Genomic DNA, 15,652 nt, shown 5'->3' on the forward strand with positions numbered 1-15,652 from the left:
AAGTCCACATGGAAGAACACACCAGCCTGTGTGATCGAGTGGTCCCAAAGGGATCAGTTACCAGGCATCAAAGAACAAAAAATCATATCATTGACTGCACACCTCCATGATAGGATCGCTGAAGACAAATGGGTGCATAAGCGAATGTGGTGAAGAAAGCTGATGGTGCCCGGCTATCAAAAGAGATAGTGTCTGGGGTCTTAAAGGCTTGAAGGTGAACAAGCGGCCATCTCGCTCAGAAACAAATAAGCCCACATGGAAGAAGCACACCGGCCAGTGCGATCACGAGGTGCCCAAGGGACCAGATATAAGGCATCATGCAAAAAAAAAAAAAAAAAAAGATATAAGTGTGTGTATTTATGTGTATTTATGTGTATATGTATATATGTATGTGTATATATATATTATATTAAATGAAGGGGGAAGTGCAGAGTGGAGACCCAAGGCCCAAGTGTCAGCCAATGGAGATCCCCTCACAGAGGGGCTTAGGAGAGGAGATGGGTTAATTAGGGTGTGAGGTAGTATCGATGAAGAACACAGCTTTCCCCCAGATCCTGGATGCTTCCTCCCCCCAACTACCATGATCCGAATTCTACCTTGCAGGGTTGGATAGGACAGAGGCTGTACACTGGTACATAGGAGGGTTGGAGATACAGGGAATCCAGGGTGGATGATACCTCCAGGACCAAGGGCGTGAGGGACGATGCTGGGAGAGTGGAGGGTGAGTGGGTTGGAAAGGGGGAACTGAATACAAGGAGCCACATGTGACCTCTTCCCTGGGAGAGGGACAGCAGAGAAGGGGGGAAGGGAGACCCCGAATAGGGCAAGATATGACAAAATAACGAGGTATAAATTACCAAGGGCATATGAGGGAGGGGGGAAAAGGGAGGGAGGGGGGGAAAAAAAGGAGGACCTGATGCAAGGGGCTTAGGTGAAGAGCAAATGCCTTGAGAGTGATTGGGACAGGGAGTGTATGGGTGTGCTTTGTACAATTGATGTATGTATATGTATGGATTGTGGTAAGAGTTGTTGGAGTCCCTAATAAAATGTAAAAGAAGAAAAAAAAAATGTAAAAAAAAAAAAAAAAAAGAAAAGAAAAGAAAAGAAGAGAAAACAAGAGAAAATGATTAGGGCAAAGAATGTACAGATGTGCTTTATACAATTGATGTATGTATATGCATGGACTGTGGTAAGAGTTGTATGAGCCCCTAATAAATTGTTTAAAAAAAAAAAAAAAAAAAAAAGGTCTGCTTTGTGGCAGGTGGGGGACTGGTTTTGCCACCATGACCATGCACCTGGCTCAGGTAGCCATCTCAGTGTGCCAGTTTTTGGCAAAGCACAGCATGACTCTCTTGCTCCATGCACCTGACTCACCTGACCTGGCTCCGGTGCGACTTCTTTTTGTTTCCTCGAATGAAGAGGGACATGTACTTTGAAGTAATAAGGTTGTTTTGTAAAAAAAAAAAAAAAAAGTAAATACATAGCTTTGAAAAAAATCCTGTTTTGGGGGGCACCCCCTTGGACTCTACATTGATCTGGCCACACTAACATAACAAGGAAAAACTATTCCCAAATGGGATAATATCCACAATTTATAGGGGTTTGTATCCCAACATAATTTGGGGGGATGCTGTGTGTATATGTATTTTTCTTAGCTGATTCCAACTCATCATGACCTGACAAGCAGAGGAGGGCTGTTCCAGGTTTCCTAGGTTGGAACCTTTACAGGAACAGATCGCCAGCTATTTTTCCCTGCCAAGTGGCTAGGGGATTCAAACAGCCAACCTTTTGATGTGCTCAACCATTGCACCACTAGAGCTTCTTATAGGCAGCTACTGATATGGGTCTCTCAGCCGTGACTACAAGGACCCCAGTTCTTTGTGGATACAGGGAGTATTTCTGAGGGGCTCACAGATGTCAGTGTGTTTAAAGCACCCCTTGGGCCCTTAGCCCTTGACGGCCCGTTTGATCACCCTGGCGTCAGGTGCTGGGACCGCATCTTAACAAAAACCCTCTGGACGATGGGGAAATGTCAGAACTAAGAAGAGCAATGGCTAAAAATGATGGGCACAAGTAATGTCCTCACACGGCCCCTGTGGCATGGCTGACGTGGTAACGTGGGTTCGGCCCTGTCCTGTCGGCTCTGACTTGCTGCAGTTCTTTCACACAGGGGAAGGAAACACTTGACCAGCCTCCCCAGGGCTGTGCTACTTGGGCCCACTGCGGCGGCCACTGTGTCCATCCATCTGGTTGAGGGTCTTCCTCTCTTTCACTGACCAAGTCTTCTTGCATGACTTTACCAAGCACGATGTCCTCCTCCAGGCACTGGTCTAAAACATTTGCTATGATTGAAAAAGCAGTACCGCTAGACAGTCCCTCTGCCCTGGTTGAGTCAGGTTCTGGCCCTGCTCAGTGGAGCCTCACCTGGTGGTGCAGCTGTGGGTTCAGTTTTCCTTTCTGGCCCTAAATGCCTCAGAGCAGCTCCAGACTATGGGTCCTGGAGCCTCTTCGTGTGTTTGGCCTCTTGACCAACATCGGTCCTATTCACAGAGGGTGACCCCAGGGCACATCCCCCTCCAAGGGGGGTCCATCCCTGCTCACTGGCACCCCTGCCTCAGGGGCTCTGACCATTGATGTTGCTAGAACTCGGTCCACATTTTCCCAAAGTCAAGCACACCACTCCCCCTGCTGGTGGGAACTTAGCTATCTCTGCAAACTCTCGACTTACCTACTAGGAACTATTTCTTAAGAGTGAAGTTTTTCACAACAGGTTTCATGATGCATGCATTAATGTTTAAATTTACAAATATAATTCGGTATCAGATTTTACTGTTCTGTTTCATTTGGGTTGATGTTTTATCCTATCCAAGCATATGAAAATTAAAAATTCGGGGAGGGTGGGAGGAAACGAGGAGCTGATACCAAGGGCTCAAGTAGAAAGAAAATGTTTTGAGAATGATGATGACAAATGTACAAATGTGCTTGAACCATGAATGTATGTATGGATTGTGTTAAGAGTTGTACGAGCCCCCATTAAATGTTTTAAAAAGAAAGAAAATTAAAAATACACGATTTTATAAGGGAGCTGTCACTACCCTCAGGAGAACATTGAAGCGACTCTCCTGAGTAGAGGTCTTAGGAAACAAAGGCCAAAGGGCACTGTGGTTGGAAAGTCAAGCTAGAAAAGAATGCCTGCCATAGAATGAGCTCCGGGCCCACACTTCTGTTCAGAAAAGGGACCAGAAATGTTAGGTACTCAGACATCATGGCCCCTGAAGATGTTCTCTGGACCTATTCAGAAGAACAGATGAGATGTGAAAATCACTCACAGTCCCGCATGAGATCCTTGGCCCGCGCGTGTATCTCCGCCTCGATTAGCCTCGGGGGAGCTGCCCAGCCCATCCCTATGTGGGGCAAACAGGAAAGGAAGGAGTGCTCCCATTTGACAGATGAGCAAGAGTGAGACGTACACAGGGAGTCAGGCTGCTGGTCTCAGGGGCCCTCCCTCCCAGAAGCTTTCCCAGCTTCCTCAGGCCAGGCTGGGGCCCTGTATGAACCCCGTCACAGGATGATGGTGCTGTGACATCTGCGGGGGACACCCTTCAACCAAGCCACGTGAGCCTGTGGTTCGGTTCTCTCAGCCACAGGCACGGGTGTCTCCTGCCTCTGGAGATAGGCCTTGCAGGGCTGTCCGCGGATAAGGCAGGCACTTCCATAGCTTCCTTCCTCCCTCCATCGGAGGAGCCGCCCCACGCGCTCTCATCAGGCCACAGACAGAGCACGGACCTTCACAGGTAAGCACCTCGCTGCCTTCCCTCGCTAGCACTGCCTGCCCCTTCCCCTCAGGTGGGTGGTGGTGCAAGACCTCAGAGGGGGGTCGGACCTCCCAGGCTCCGTCCCTAACTTGATCCTCCTCAGTAGCAGGGCTGGGTGGGGTGCGGTGTTCAGGGGTGCGGTGTTCACGGGGAGGCACCATTGCCTCGACTCCAGCAGCGTTTGGTTATGCCTTCTTGAAATTGTCCTTGGAAACCTAGTCCAGGCCAGGCACTGGACTTACCTTAGGGAAGGGGTGCCCTCTCCAAGGCCTGTCCTGTTCTGGGTTCAGGCCTGGGGCTTACTGGGCCATCTTTCCTCTCAGGAGGGGCGGGGTCTCTACTAGGGGCCAAGTTCTTCCCCAGAACCTGCTCCCTTACCTCCCCACACCCATCCTTCCTGTCTGCCCTCCACCCTCTGAGCCCCACCACACTCTCACTCCCTGCCCCGTTTCCCATCATCATCATCCAGTTCTTCCCCACTGACTAACCACCACACCCACCTTCCACCTTCAGCCAGAGCCCACCCACTGTGCCCACGCAGGCACACCCCACGCCACTTTACAGAAGTAGAAGTGAGACCAAGAAGCACTGTAAGTGGCCCCTGGTCCCCGGGCTCAGTTCCTGTGGCTCTCAGAGTAGGGGCTGGGCCCTCCTTCACACCATTTTGCCCTCCACCAGCTTTCAGATGCCTACCTGGGGGACCCTGCTCCTGCTCGGGGCCATGGTGGAGGCCATCAAGGACTGCCCCAAGCCCTGCACGTGCCAGTCCCTGGAGACCATGGGGCTGTGGGTGGACTGCACGGGCCAGGGGCTGACGGTGCTGCCCACACTGCCTGCTCACACCCGCCACCTCCTGTTGGCCAACAACAGCCTGCACAGGGTGCCCCCAGGTGCCTTCGACCACATACTCCAGTTGCAGACGCTCAATGTGGAACACAACCCCTGGCACTGTGACTGCAGCCTCACCTACCTGCGCCTCTGGCTGGAGGACCACGCACCTGAGGACCTGCATCTTGTTCACTGCGCCAGCCCCAGCCTAGTCGCCGACCGCCCCATCAGCCAGCTGACTGGCAATGAACTGGGCAACTGTGGCTGGCAGCTGCAGGCCTCCTGGGCGTCCCCCAGCGTCTGGTGGGACGTGGCGCTGGTGGTCGTGGCTGCACTAAGCCTGGCACTCCTGGCTGGCCTGCTGTGCATGACTGCAGGACCCCAGCACTGAGCCTGACCCTGTCACCCAGAGGCCACAGCCCCCAGTGCCCCCAAATAAACCAGCTGCTCTGCTGTCTTATCTGAACTGCGAGACTTTTTCCTCTTGGCACACGGGTTTGGCTCCTTCTGAAACCAAAAGCCGGTTGCTGTCGCCCCACTTCAAGTCCCAGGGGCCCCTCTGCGTCAGAATCCAGCTCCTCCATAGGGTTTCCACCGGATGCTCAGATACGGACCACCAAGCTTTTCTTTGGGAATTTTTGGAAATAGATCACCAAGGTACTCTCAGTACTCAGGACCCTAAGGGTGTAGTGGGACACGTGTGGGGCTACTAACTGCAAGGCTAGCAGTTCAAAGCCACCAGCTGTCCCATGAGGGAAAGATAAGGCTGTTGGCTCCCGTAATGATGTACAGCTTCAGAAACCCAGAGGGACAGTTCTACTATGTCCCCTAAGATCTCTCTGTGACAGACAATGACAGAAATGACTCCACGACAATGGGTAGGTAGATTCGAACTGCCGACCTTTCGGTAGTCACTATGTGTGTTGACCATCTGCAACCCACTAGGCCTTCCTCTGTAAATCCAGATTCATATTGTCGTAAGAGGTCAGTTGGAGCATGTTGGTCCCCTGGAACTCTTAGCCACATGAACTCCATCATGCCGGTCTGCCAATTCCACAATCGCTGGGGATTCCAAGTCAGTCTCCTGACCTGTCAGGAACTGTAGGCACCTGTTTCCCAGCACCTGCTCCGCTCTGGGCAGCCCCCAGCTATTGTCATGGAAACACACAGTCCCTCTGTAAGCTCCACACAAGTCTGCCTTCACAAGGCCGCAATAAGGGGCACAGCGGGACTCACTGAGAGCCGAGGAAACAGGGGAGACTGACCACACCTCATGGCTTCTAAGACTTCATCCTGCCCAAGTCCCACACTGCCTCTCTTCTGCTTTCTTTGTTTCTCTTCCTCAAACTCTCTCTCTCTTCCTCCTCTCCCCCTGGGGGCTGTAACTCTTGATGAAGAACAAGAAGGGAGGTCTCCTGAGATCTGGGAGCCCGGGGAAACCTTGGTCATTGAATTCAGCATCCTCTCAAACCTCCTGCACAAGGCCTGTCAATTGCTCCCCCCAGCAAGGCCACCATCACATGGCCACGTGCACACACCCCGACCCCTGCCATCCACCCCAGCTCCAGTCACGCGGGATGCACCTCCCACCATGACCAAGATGCACCCCCTTGCAACTCCTGGCCCCTCCAGCCCACACCTGCTCCAGGTTCCCCGTATCTATTAATGCCCCCTCCTCACCACCATTACCTCCACTGTCACCGACATCACTCCATCACCACCATCCCAGCAAGCGCCATTGAAGGAGCCCCCATCAGACCCCTCTCGCTCCCTCCCCCGACTGACCAGTCACCCAAGTACCACGCAACCACCAGCACAGTGCCCCTCGTAGCCAAAACACCAATTCTGCTGTTGCCCCGAGCTCCCCCAATAGCCCCAAGGCGATCCTCACCCTCGCCTCCGGAGGCCTTGCCAGGATCCACCTGCGCATGGAGAAGGGCTTCGGGTGGTGAGGGGGACAACCACTGGCCAATTCTGTGGTTTACTGAAACCAAGGTTTCCTGCTGACACTCAGCGTCTGACCAGTGGCTCCCGGAAAGACGGTCTTTGTAGTCTAGTGTGGCCGTGACTACAAATACCGCAAGGCTGCCTTTAAAGGGCAGAAATGCATGTTCTGCCCCAGCTTGGGAGAGCAACAGCCCGTCTGCGGGGCGCTGACTCTCAGGGAAAGCTCTTCTGTGTCTCTCTTGCCTCCAGACCGTCCACCCTTGGTGTCCTCAGGCTGGTAGCTGCATCTGCGTCCAGTTTACGCTGCTCTTTCGATAACTCAGCACGCAGAAGGACAGAGGTTAGGGCCCACCCTACTCTCGCCTGGCCTGCGTGATCACCTGGTGCGACTGCTTCAGAAGGGCCACGCAGGTCACCTGGTGCAACTGCTTCAGAAGGGCCACGCGGGGCTCCATTTAACAACCAAATGCATTTCATCACAGCTCCTGGTGGTCGCTAAGTGCCCTTGGGTTGGTTCCAGCTCACAATGGGTGTGGCCCCCTTATCAATCCATCACGGTCAGGGTCTTGCTCTTTCCCCCCACCCCCACCCTCTCCTGTCCCCAGTCTGATGTCCTCCTCCTGCTCCCCTGTACAAAGTATGTGAGAGAAAGTCTCCCACGCCTCACTTGTAAGGAGCATCCTGGCTGGGCTTCTTCCCCGGCAGATCTGTCTGTTCTTCTGCGAGCACGTGGTGTAGTCAATATTATTGGCCAACACTCGAACCCCGTGGCAGCAATACTTCTTTGGTTTGCCTTATTCGCTGACCAGCTTTTGCATGCCTATGAAGCAACTAAAACTCTTATGACTTGGATCAGGGGCCCCTTAGCCTTTGAGGTTGATATTTCAAACTAGATGAGAATAAATTTCCCTTTCTCTCTAAAAGAGGAGCCAGCCTCGGGCCTTGTCCATTCTGAGAAAGCAGCTGCATGCGTCGATGGCCAGGCCCTCCCCCTGGGGACACTAGCCCCGGACTCTTGACCCCAGACTCCAAAGGTCATTGGGTCATCCCCCTGAAGAAGCTCCCAGGATTCGCAGGGGGATGTGGCTGTCAGGAGAAACGGGTTTAACCTCTGCATACACACACACTCTGTATAAGTGCACTCTGGCCGTCCATGGTAGGGCAGTGATGGGTAGGAAGAGACGAGAGAAAGTGGCCCTCCACTCTTCCCAAGAGACCAAGTAGTCCGAACAATGCCATTTCCTTTGGGCTCCTGGAATTCTATCCTCCTCCTCCCCCCCCCCCCGTGTATTCACAGACCACCACCCTCAGGCCCCCTACCGGCTTCAGCAGGTCAAATGATACCCAGCTAGAAGGTCTCCCCATCCTTTTGCTGCTAGGAGCTGAGAGAGAGAGTTCAGGCCACTGGGATGAGGATGCATAAGAGTGATTGGGTAGCTCCTAAGCCATCTCCTTCGAGGCAAAGCCACGTCCGTGCCCCTTTCCTTGAGGATAATTGAAACGGAAGCCTGGGGCTCAGAAATGGACACTTCGTCAGGGAGAGCGCACACACCTGCATCAGCCAGCACTCTATAGTACCTCATGGAGTCCCCCTTTCTGTCCTCTGGGACACCCCCCCCCCCACTTCTGGACTGCTATGAGAAAGCAGCAGACGTCTGTCCTATTCAAGACACTGCACTCTGGGGTAGTCTGTCACAATGCCACGCACACAGCTACTGTAGCAACTGATGCAGCACAGGGCACGGGCAAAGCCACCGCTCTAGAACAGGCCTTCCCATTTACAGAGGTCTAAATGCAGGCATGTACATATGCAAATCTGTTCATATATAACAATAGGGAAATAGATCTATGTACTTATGTCTATATGTTAAGTATTAAGATAGCAGACGGACATTGGGCCTCTACTCAAGTACACTCTCAATGCAAGAACACTTTGTTCTAGCAACCCAGCATTCTGTGATGCTCACCTCCATGATACCATTGCTGAGGACAAATGATTGCATAAGCAAAGTGGTGAAGAAAGCTGATGGTGCCTGGCTATCAAAAGAGATAGTATCTGAGGTCTTATGGGCTGGAAGATAAACAAGCAGCCATCTAGCTGAGAAGCAACAAAGCCCACATGGAAGAAGCACACCAGCCTGTGTGATCTTGAGGTGTGGATGGGATCTGCTATCAGGGCACAAAGACCCAGAAAAAAAATCATATCATTGTGAGTGAGGGGCAGTACAGAATGGGAACCCAAAGCCCATCTGTATCTGTATGCAACTGGACATCCCCTTACAGAACGGTAGCGGGGAGGAGACAAGCCAGTTGGGCAGGCAGGGTAGCAATGATGAAACATACAACTTTCCTCTAGTTTTTAAATGCTTCCTCCCCCCACTATGATAATCCCAATTCTACCTTACACATCTGGCTAGACCAGAGAATGTACACTAGTACAGATAGGAACTGGAAATACAGGGAATCCAAGACAGATGAACCCTTCAGGACCAGTGGTGCGAGTGGTGATACCAGGAGGGTAGGGTAGAAAGGGGGAACCGATTATAAGAATCTACATATAAACCCCTCCCAGGGAACAGACAACATAAAAGTGGGTGAAGGGAGACATCAAACAGTGTAAGACATGACAAAAATACTAATAATTTATAAATTATCAAGGGTTCATGATGGAGGGGGAGACTGAGAGGGAGGGGAGGCAGAGAGGGAGGGAAAAAATGAGGAGCTGATACCAAGGGCTCAAGTAGAAAGCAAATGTTTTGAGAATAATGAGGGCAACAAATGTACAAATGTGCTTGACACAATGGGTGGATGTATGGATTGTGATAAGAGTTGTATGAGCCCCCAATAAAATAATTTAAAATAAAATGTATTTCCTATCTCAAAGAAAAATACGGCTACACCAGAGCGTGTACACGGTTACAGATAAGAGCTGGAAACACAGGGAATCCAGGACAGATAAACCCCTCAGGACCAATAATGAGAGTAGCTAAACCAGCAGGGGAAACGGAAGGTAGGGAGAGAAAGGGGAACTGATCACAATGATCTACATAAAACCCCCTCCCTAAGGGACGGCAACAGAAAGCGGGTGAAGGGAGACATTGATGGGGAAAAAATTTATAAATTATCAAGGGTTCATGAGGGAGGGACGGTGGGGAAGGGGGCTCAGGTAGAAAGAAAATGTTTTGAAACCAATGATGACAACATATGTACAAATGTGGTCAAAACAATGGATGTATGCATGCATTGTGATAAGAGCTGTACCAGCCCCCAATAATATCATTTTAAAAAGAAAAGAAACAGTCCTCCTCTAACTTCTGAGACGCCATACTCTCAGGTTACCCTCCTACTCCTGGGGCTACTCTTCCTCAGCCTCCCTAAGGGCTCTCTCTTACCTTACTTGCTCCTATATTAGCATGGCCCTTTCTCTCCTCTCCCTTCTCACCTCCCTGCACGCTCCCTCCAGCACCTCCCCTAACTCCCACGACTCCAGTCACCATCACCGGGGACACTGCCATGGCTGCACCCCATGCACTTCATTCATCTGTGCTGCCTGCCCACCTCCAAGAGAAAGCTGAGTTGGCAAATCCATCAGCCCTGTACCATCAGTACTTCACACTCTAGTATAAGTCAGCCACAGAACCACAGCGTCCTGGGATATCAACCAGGGGGGTTTATTTAAATCTCATATGGAAACCTAATCAATATGTAAAGTAACCCAATGTGGAGCTGCTAGGGTGAAAGCAGGTCCGGGGATGAGTTCACTTCCTGGCACATAGCCAATTAGGAGCAGACTTTAGGGCGAGGTCTCCTGCTCCCCGTCATGTGAGTTGCCTACATTTGCAGTTACACATTAGCGCAGTCTGAGTGGCTGCAATCAACAGAAATGTATTGGGTCACCGATCGAGAGGCCCCAAGTCTGAAATCAGTGTCAGCAGGCCCATGATCTCACTGAAGGCTCTAGGGCAGCAGCTGTCTCATTGCTCTCTCGTACCTTCTAGTGCTTCCAGCCGTCCTTGGCATCCTTGGTTTGTAGCTATGTAGACACACGACTCCAGTCTCTGCCTCTGTCATCACATGGTCTTGTCCATAAGGCTGCCCACTGCCTACTTGTGCCCTACATCTTCTAGGGAATCAGAAAGAAGCCTTGACTCCTGTGGGCCACTGAGTATCAGTGGTCTTGTCCAGGGGGCTGGTCTTCACACCAGGGTGCCCAATTCAGCCCCGAGGTCACAACATGAATACCACGTAATTTCCAGCTCTTTCAAGATGTCAATGTCACAAAAGCTGAACGCTGAGAAATGCTCCAGATTAAGAGACTAGAGCCACAGGACAACCACATGCCATGTATTGGATCACAACTGCCGATCACTGCTAGTAGGTATGCTGACTCCTGAGAGAGGGGCTAGAAACAATACCACCCAGGTAGCAGTGAGCACACCTAGCATTCACTGAGACCATGGCATCTCAATGAGAAGGAATGAGGGTTCCTAGGGAAATGGCTGGTCCAGGGCAGGGGCAGGATGGATGCACATGCGCCTGGAAGTGTTCTGGAATGTGGACCCTAGGAGCACATTAAGGGGGCACAGGAGGCAAGTTGAAAGAGCTCCCAAGGGACACAGCTGGAAAAAGCTAGGCAAGAAAGTAAATAAGTCTCCCTCACTGACCCATAGCCCTACAGAGGACAACACTGGAGACAGTGTGGGAATTGTGCCTGCTCTGACCCCACCACACTGAGGAAAAACACTCAGGGCGTGCAACAGAATAGCAAGGGGAGCAGAGCAACAAAGTCCCCATGGAATACCAGAAATAGACTTTGGGGCCAGGGCTTGGCACACCATCAGACTCGACCAGAAAACACTCCTAAAGGCCAACAAACAATCCTTGAACTAACTACAGGCTTTTCTCTTTTTCTGTTGTTTTTGAAGACGCTCTATGTCCTGCAGTATCAAATATCCTACCAAGTTTTCATTCTTTATGTCAAAATAAACAAGCACATTCACCTCATCAGTCAGCATTATTATTAGTCTTTAATAAATGGTAAAATTATATGTAAAATTACCTGCTGGGCAGAGCTTTCTTAGTACATACTTTTCCTGCTAAGCGAGCATTCAACAACTCGCTCTGAGTTAGTGCACCCAGTGGCGTTGCCAGGGAAGGTTCGCTCTGGAAACAGTGAATTTTTTCATAAAAGCAGTTTCACTCAAACTTCGTTTTTTGTGATAGCCGATTTAAGAGAACAGCATGCATCTGTGAAATTTTGTTTCCTGCTCACGGAAAAATACCGCAGAAACTGTTGTGATGTTGAACACAGCTTACAAGGATAACACTATGGGAAAAACTCAAGTGTACAAGTGATTTTCTTGTTTCAAAAAAGGTGAAGTATCGATTGATGACAAACCTCATTCTGGACGTCCCTCAACTTCCCAAATGGGCGAAAATATTGACTCAGTGCATTTGGAGTTCGTTCCACCAGGTCAGACTGTTAATCAAGCTTTCTATTTATTTGTGGCAAATGTTTTTGTTACCACAACAATGCAGCTGCTCACGCAGCCATCTCAGTGAGCCAGGTTCTCGCAAAAGCAGCATGTCTCTCTTGCCCCACACGCCTGACTCACCTGACCTAGCTCCCTGCAACTTCTTTTTGTTTCCTCAAATGCAGAGGGACATGGAATGAGAGTGATTTTATGAAGAAAAAATGAGGGAGGTGCTGTCAGCCATCCAAACAGATGAGTTTGAAAAATATTTCCAGGAATGGAATTGTAGATTTGACAAATGTATTAAGTGTGATGGGGGGGGGCGGGGAGGGAGGGGAAAAAGAGGACCTGATGCAAAAGGCTTAAGTGGAGAGCAAATGCTTTGAAAATGATTAGGGCAAAGAATGTCCAGATGTGCTTTATACAATTGATGTATGTATATATATATATATATATATATATATATATATATATATATATATATATGGATTGTGATGAGTTGTATGAGTCCTTAATAAAATGTTTTTTAAAAAGACATTTTAAAAAGTGTGATAGAGGGTACTTTAAAGGGGATAAGGTTGTTTTATAAAAAATGTAAATACCTTGAACTAACTACAAGCTTTTCTTTCTTATTGTGTTTTGTTTTGTTCTTTGTCAGTGGTTTGTAGTTATTGTTTTGTTGTACATTGTTGCTTGGTTTTGCTCTGTCTTGTTTTTGTGCATGTTATCATCTCCGCTGGTCTGTCTAAATAAGATAGGCTGGATGAACAATCTGGAGGAGAAAACAATGAGACTGACAGTTCTGGGGGGACATGGGAGAGGGGGAGGTGGGGGGAAAGGTAGTGGTGTTAACAAACCCAGGGACAAGGGAACAAGTGATTCAAATCGGTGATGAGGAGGGTGTAGGAGGCCTGGTAGGGTGTGATCAAGGGTAAAGTAACCAAGAGGAATTACTGAAACCCAAATGAAGACTGAGCATGACAGTGGGACAAGAGGAAAGTAAAAGGAAATAGAGGAAAGAGCTAGGAGGCAAAGGGTATTTATAGAGGTCTAAATAAAGACATGTACATATGCAAATATATTTATATATGAGGATGGGGAAATAGATCTATGTACATATATTTATAGGTTTGGTATTAAGGTAGCAGGACATTGGGCCTCCATTCAAGTACTCCTTCAATGCAAGAATACTTTCTTCTATTAAATTGGCATTCTATGATGCTCACCTTCCCAACACAACCGCTGAAGACAAAGGGGGTGAATAAGCAAATGTGGTGAAGAAAACTGATGGTGCCCGGCTATCAAAAGATATAGCGTCTGGGGTCTTAAAGGCTTGAAGGTCAACAAGCGGCCATCTAGCTCAGAAGCAACAAAGCCCACATGGAAGAAGCACACCAGCCTGTGTAATCACGAGGTGTTAAAGGGATCAGGTGTCAGGCATCATCAGAACAAAAAATCTTATCATAGTGAATGGGGATGGGGTGCGGAGTGGAGACACAAAGCCCATCTGTAGGCCACTGGGCATCCCCTTATAGAAGGGTCTCAGGGAGGAGACCAGCCAGTCAGGGTGCGATGCACCAACGATGAAACATACAACTTTCCTCTAGTTCCTAAATGCTTCCTCCTCCCCCACTATCATGATCCCAATTCTACCTTGCAAGTCTGACTAGATCAGAGGATGTACACTGGTACAGATAGGTATTGGAAACACAGGGAATCCAGGTCAGATGATCCCTTCAGGATGAGTGGTGTGAGTGGCGATACTGGGAGGGTGGAGGGAGGGTGGGTTGGAAAGGGAGAACTGATTACAAGGATCTGCATGTGACCTCCTCCCTGGGGGACAGAAAAGTCGGTGAAAGGAGACGTCGGACAGGGCAAGATATGACAAAATAATAATTTATAAATTATCAAGGGTTCATGAGGAAGGAGGGAGCAGGGAGGGGAAATATGAGGAGCTGATGCCAGGGGCTTAAGTGGAGAGCAAATGTTTTGAGAATGATGAGGGCAATGAATGTACAAATGTGCTTTACACAATTAATGTACATATGGATTGTGATGTGTTGTATGAGCCACTAACAAAATGATTAAAAAATTTTAAATACAAAAGAGTTGTACAAGTCCCCCAAAAAATTATTTTAAAAAAACAAATAAATAATAAATTGTTGTGGAAAGCCAAAAAAAAAGAAAACCATTAAAATAATTTTATATAAAAATATGCAAATACATAGCTTTGGAAAAAATCCATTTTGGGGGGTACCCCTCATAAATTAATTTTGTGGTTTATGATTCATAATTTATTGTCAGTGTTTATGATTATTAGTAGTAAATGTTTAATTTGTGTAGCTTTTTATGCAATTTCATAAATGAGGTATCCAAATATACCCAGGGCCACCTAAAATTTTCTCAGGCAAAAAGGGGTTGAGAGTGGAAAGAGTTTAAGAAGCCCTGCATGAGACTGTGAGGTTCAGAGCCACCGCTGTGCAGAACACACAGCCCCAGGGTATGAGGTGTCGGGGCACTGGGATCAAGCCCAAGACTTCACCTCTTAGCTGAGGTGGGGGCAGAACCCATCATCTCGCAACCCCGTGTCAACAACAGAAAGCAAGCCAGCAACCTCCTCTCACAGGTCAAGGAGTCACACGTGGAGGTGTAGGAACCTCCCTTTGCAGCCCAACTTTCCTCCCAGGGAGACCCAAGAGCAGAGGCTGCAGCAGGTGACAATGCTAGCCAGGCACCCACACTGGAGTGGGGGGACGCAGGGCTCCCCGTAGCTCAGGTCAGGCCCCTTTGGGCCGGGATTCCACTCTGGCTGTGTGGACAGCGCTTCCGGCTCTCTAGCCGCACAGTGTAGTCAGAGAATGGCTGTGTGGAGGGCTCAGGGGTCATGTCTCTTTAAGGAGGCCCAAGGCAGCAGGGAGTCCTGGAGAGGGTCTCAGGAAGTGAGCACTGAGCTAGTGGATGTGGGGTTTGCTCTGCAGACCAGAGGCCGGACCAGGTCAGGAGGGACAGCATGGACCAGAAGGGAGGTGGGAGATTTCAGAGCTGAGGAACCTGACTGACTCCTGTGAGGCTGAGGGTTCTAGAGGGGAGGACCCTGAGGGTGTGCACCACATGGGAACTGTATGAAAGGGTCGCAGCATGAGGAAGGTGGAGAACCACCGCTCTAGAGGCATGTGGGGTGGCTGGGCTCAGGCCCTGTGACCAGGTTTCCTTGCGGAGTGCAAATTTCTTATTAGGTTCCTCTATCCATCTCTGTAAGTCCCACCAAATGGCTGGGGGTGGGACTACGCAAATAGGGCATGTGCCACCTTATACAGGGGATGGGTTGGTCAGTTTTCATGACCGCCCTTCTGGCACCATGCAGAAGCGGACAAATCCCGGGACCGCTGGAGGAGCTGCTGGCGGTGCAGCGCCTTCAAGCTCCATGTCTGAAGGGCCCAGAAACATCACATCTGTGCACGGAGACCCTGGGGCGGAGTAAAGGAGGCAGGCCGAGCCGGAGCCAAGACAGAAAACCCTGAGCGAGGACAGAGGAGCAGCACTAAGACTCAGACCTGTGAGGCAGAGACTATGGAACCAGCTGGGGTT

At 49.7% G+C, this 15,652-nt stretch overlaps 1 protein-coding gene across 1 annotated transcript; it reads left to right on the forward strand.

Annotated features, from left to right (window-relative positions):
* The first annotated feature begins 4,500 nt into the window (after positions 1–4,500).
* On the forward strand, positions 4,501–5,034 carry GP9 (glycoprotein IX platelet). The gene has a single exon (XM_075550764.1). It carries the CDS (start codon positions 4,501–4,503, stop codon positions 5,032–5,034), a length of 534 nt encoding a protein of 177 aa, XP_075406879.1.
* Positions 5,035–15,652: the final 10,618 nt, after the last annotated feature.

The sequence above is a fragment of the Tenrec ecaudatus genome, chromosome 5, assembly GCF_050624435.1.
Source record: "Tenrec ecaudatus isolate mTenEca1 chromosome 5, mTenEca1.hap1, whole genome shotgun sequence".
Lineage (NCBI taxonomy): Eukaryota > Metazoa > Chordata > Mammalia > Afrosoricida > Tenrecidae > Tenrec > Tenrec ecaudatus.

Bases quoted from the DNA above. Each gene is read 5' to 3' on its own strand.
- GP9 (XM_075550764.1), top strand. From the start codon at position 4,501: ATGCCTACCTGGGGGACCCTGCTCCTGCTCGGGGCCATGGTGGAGGCC.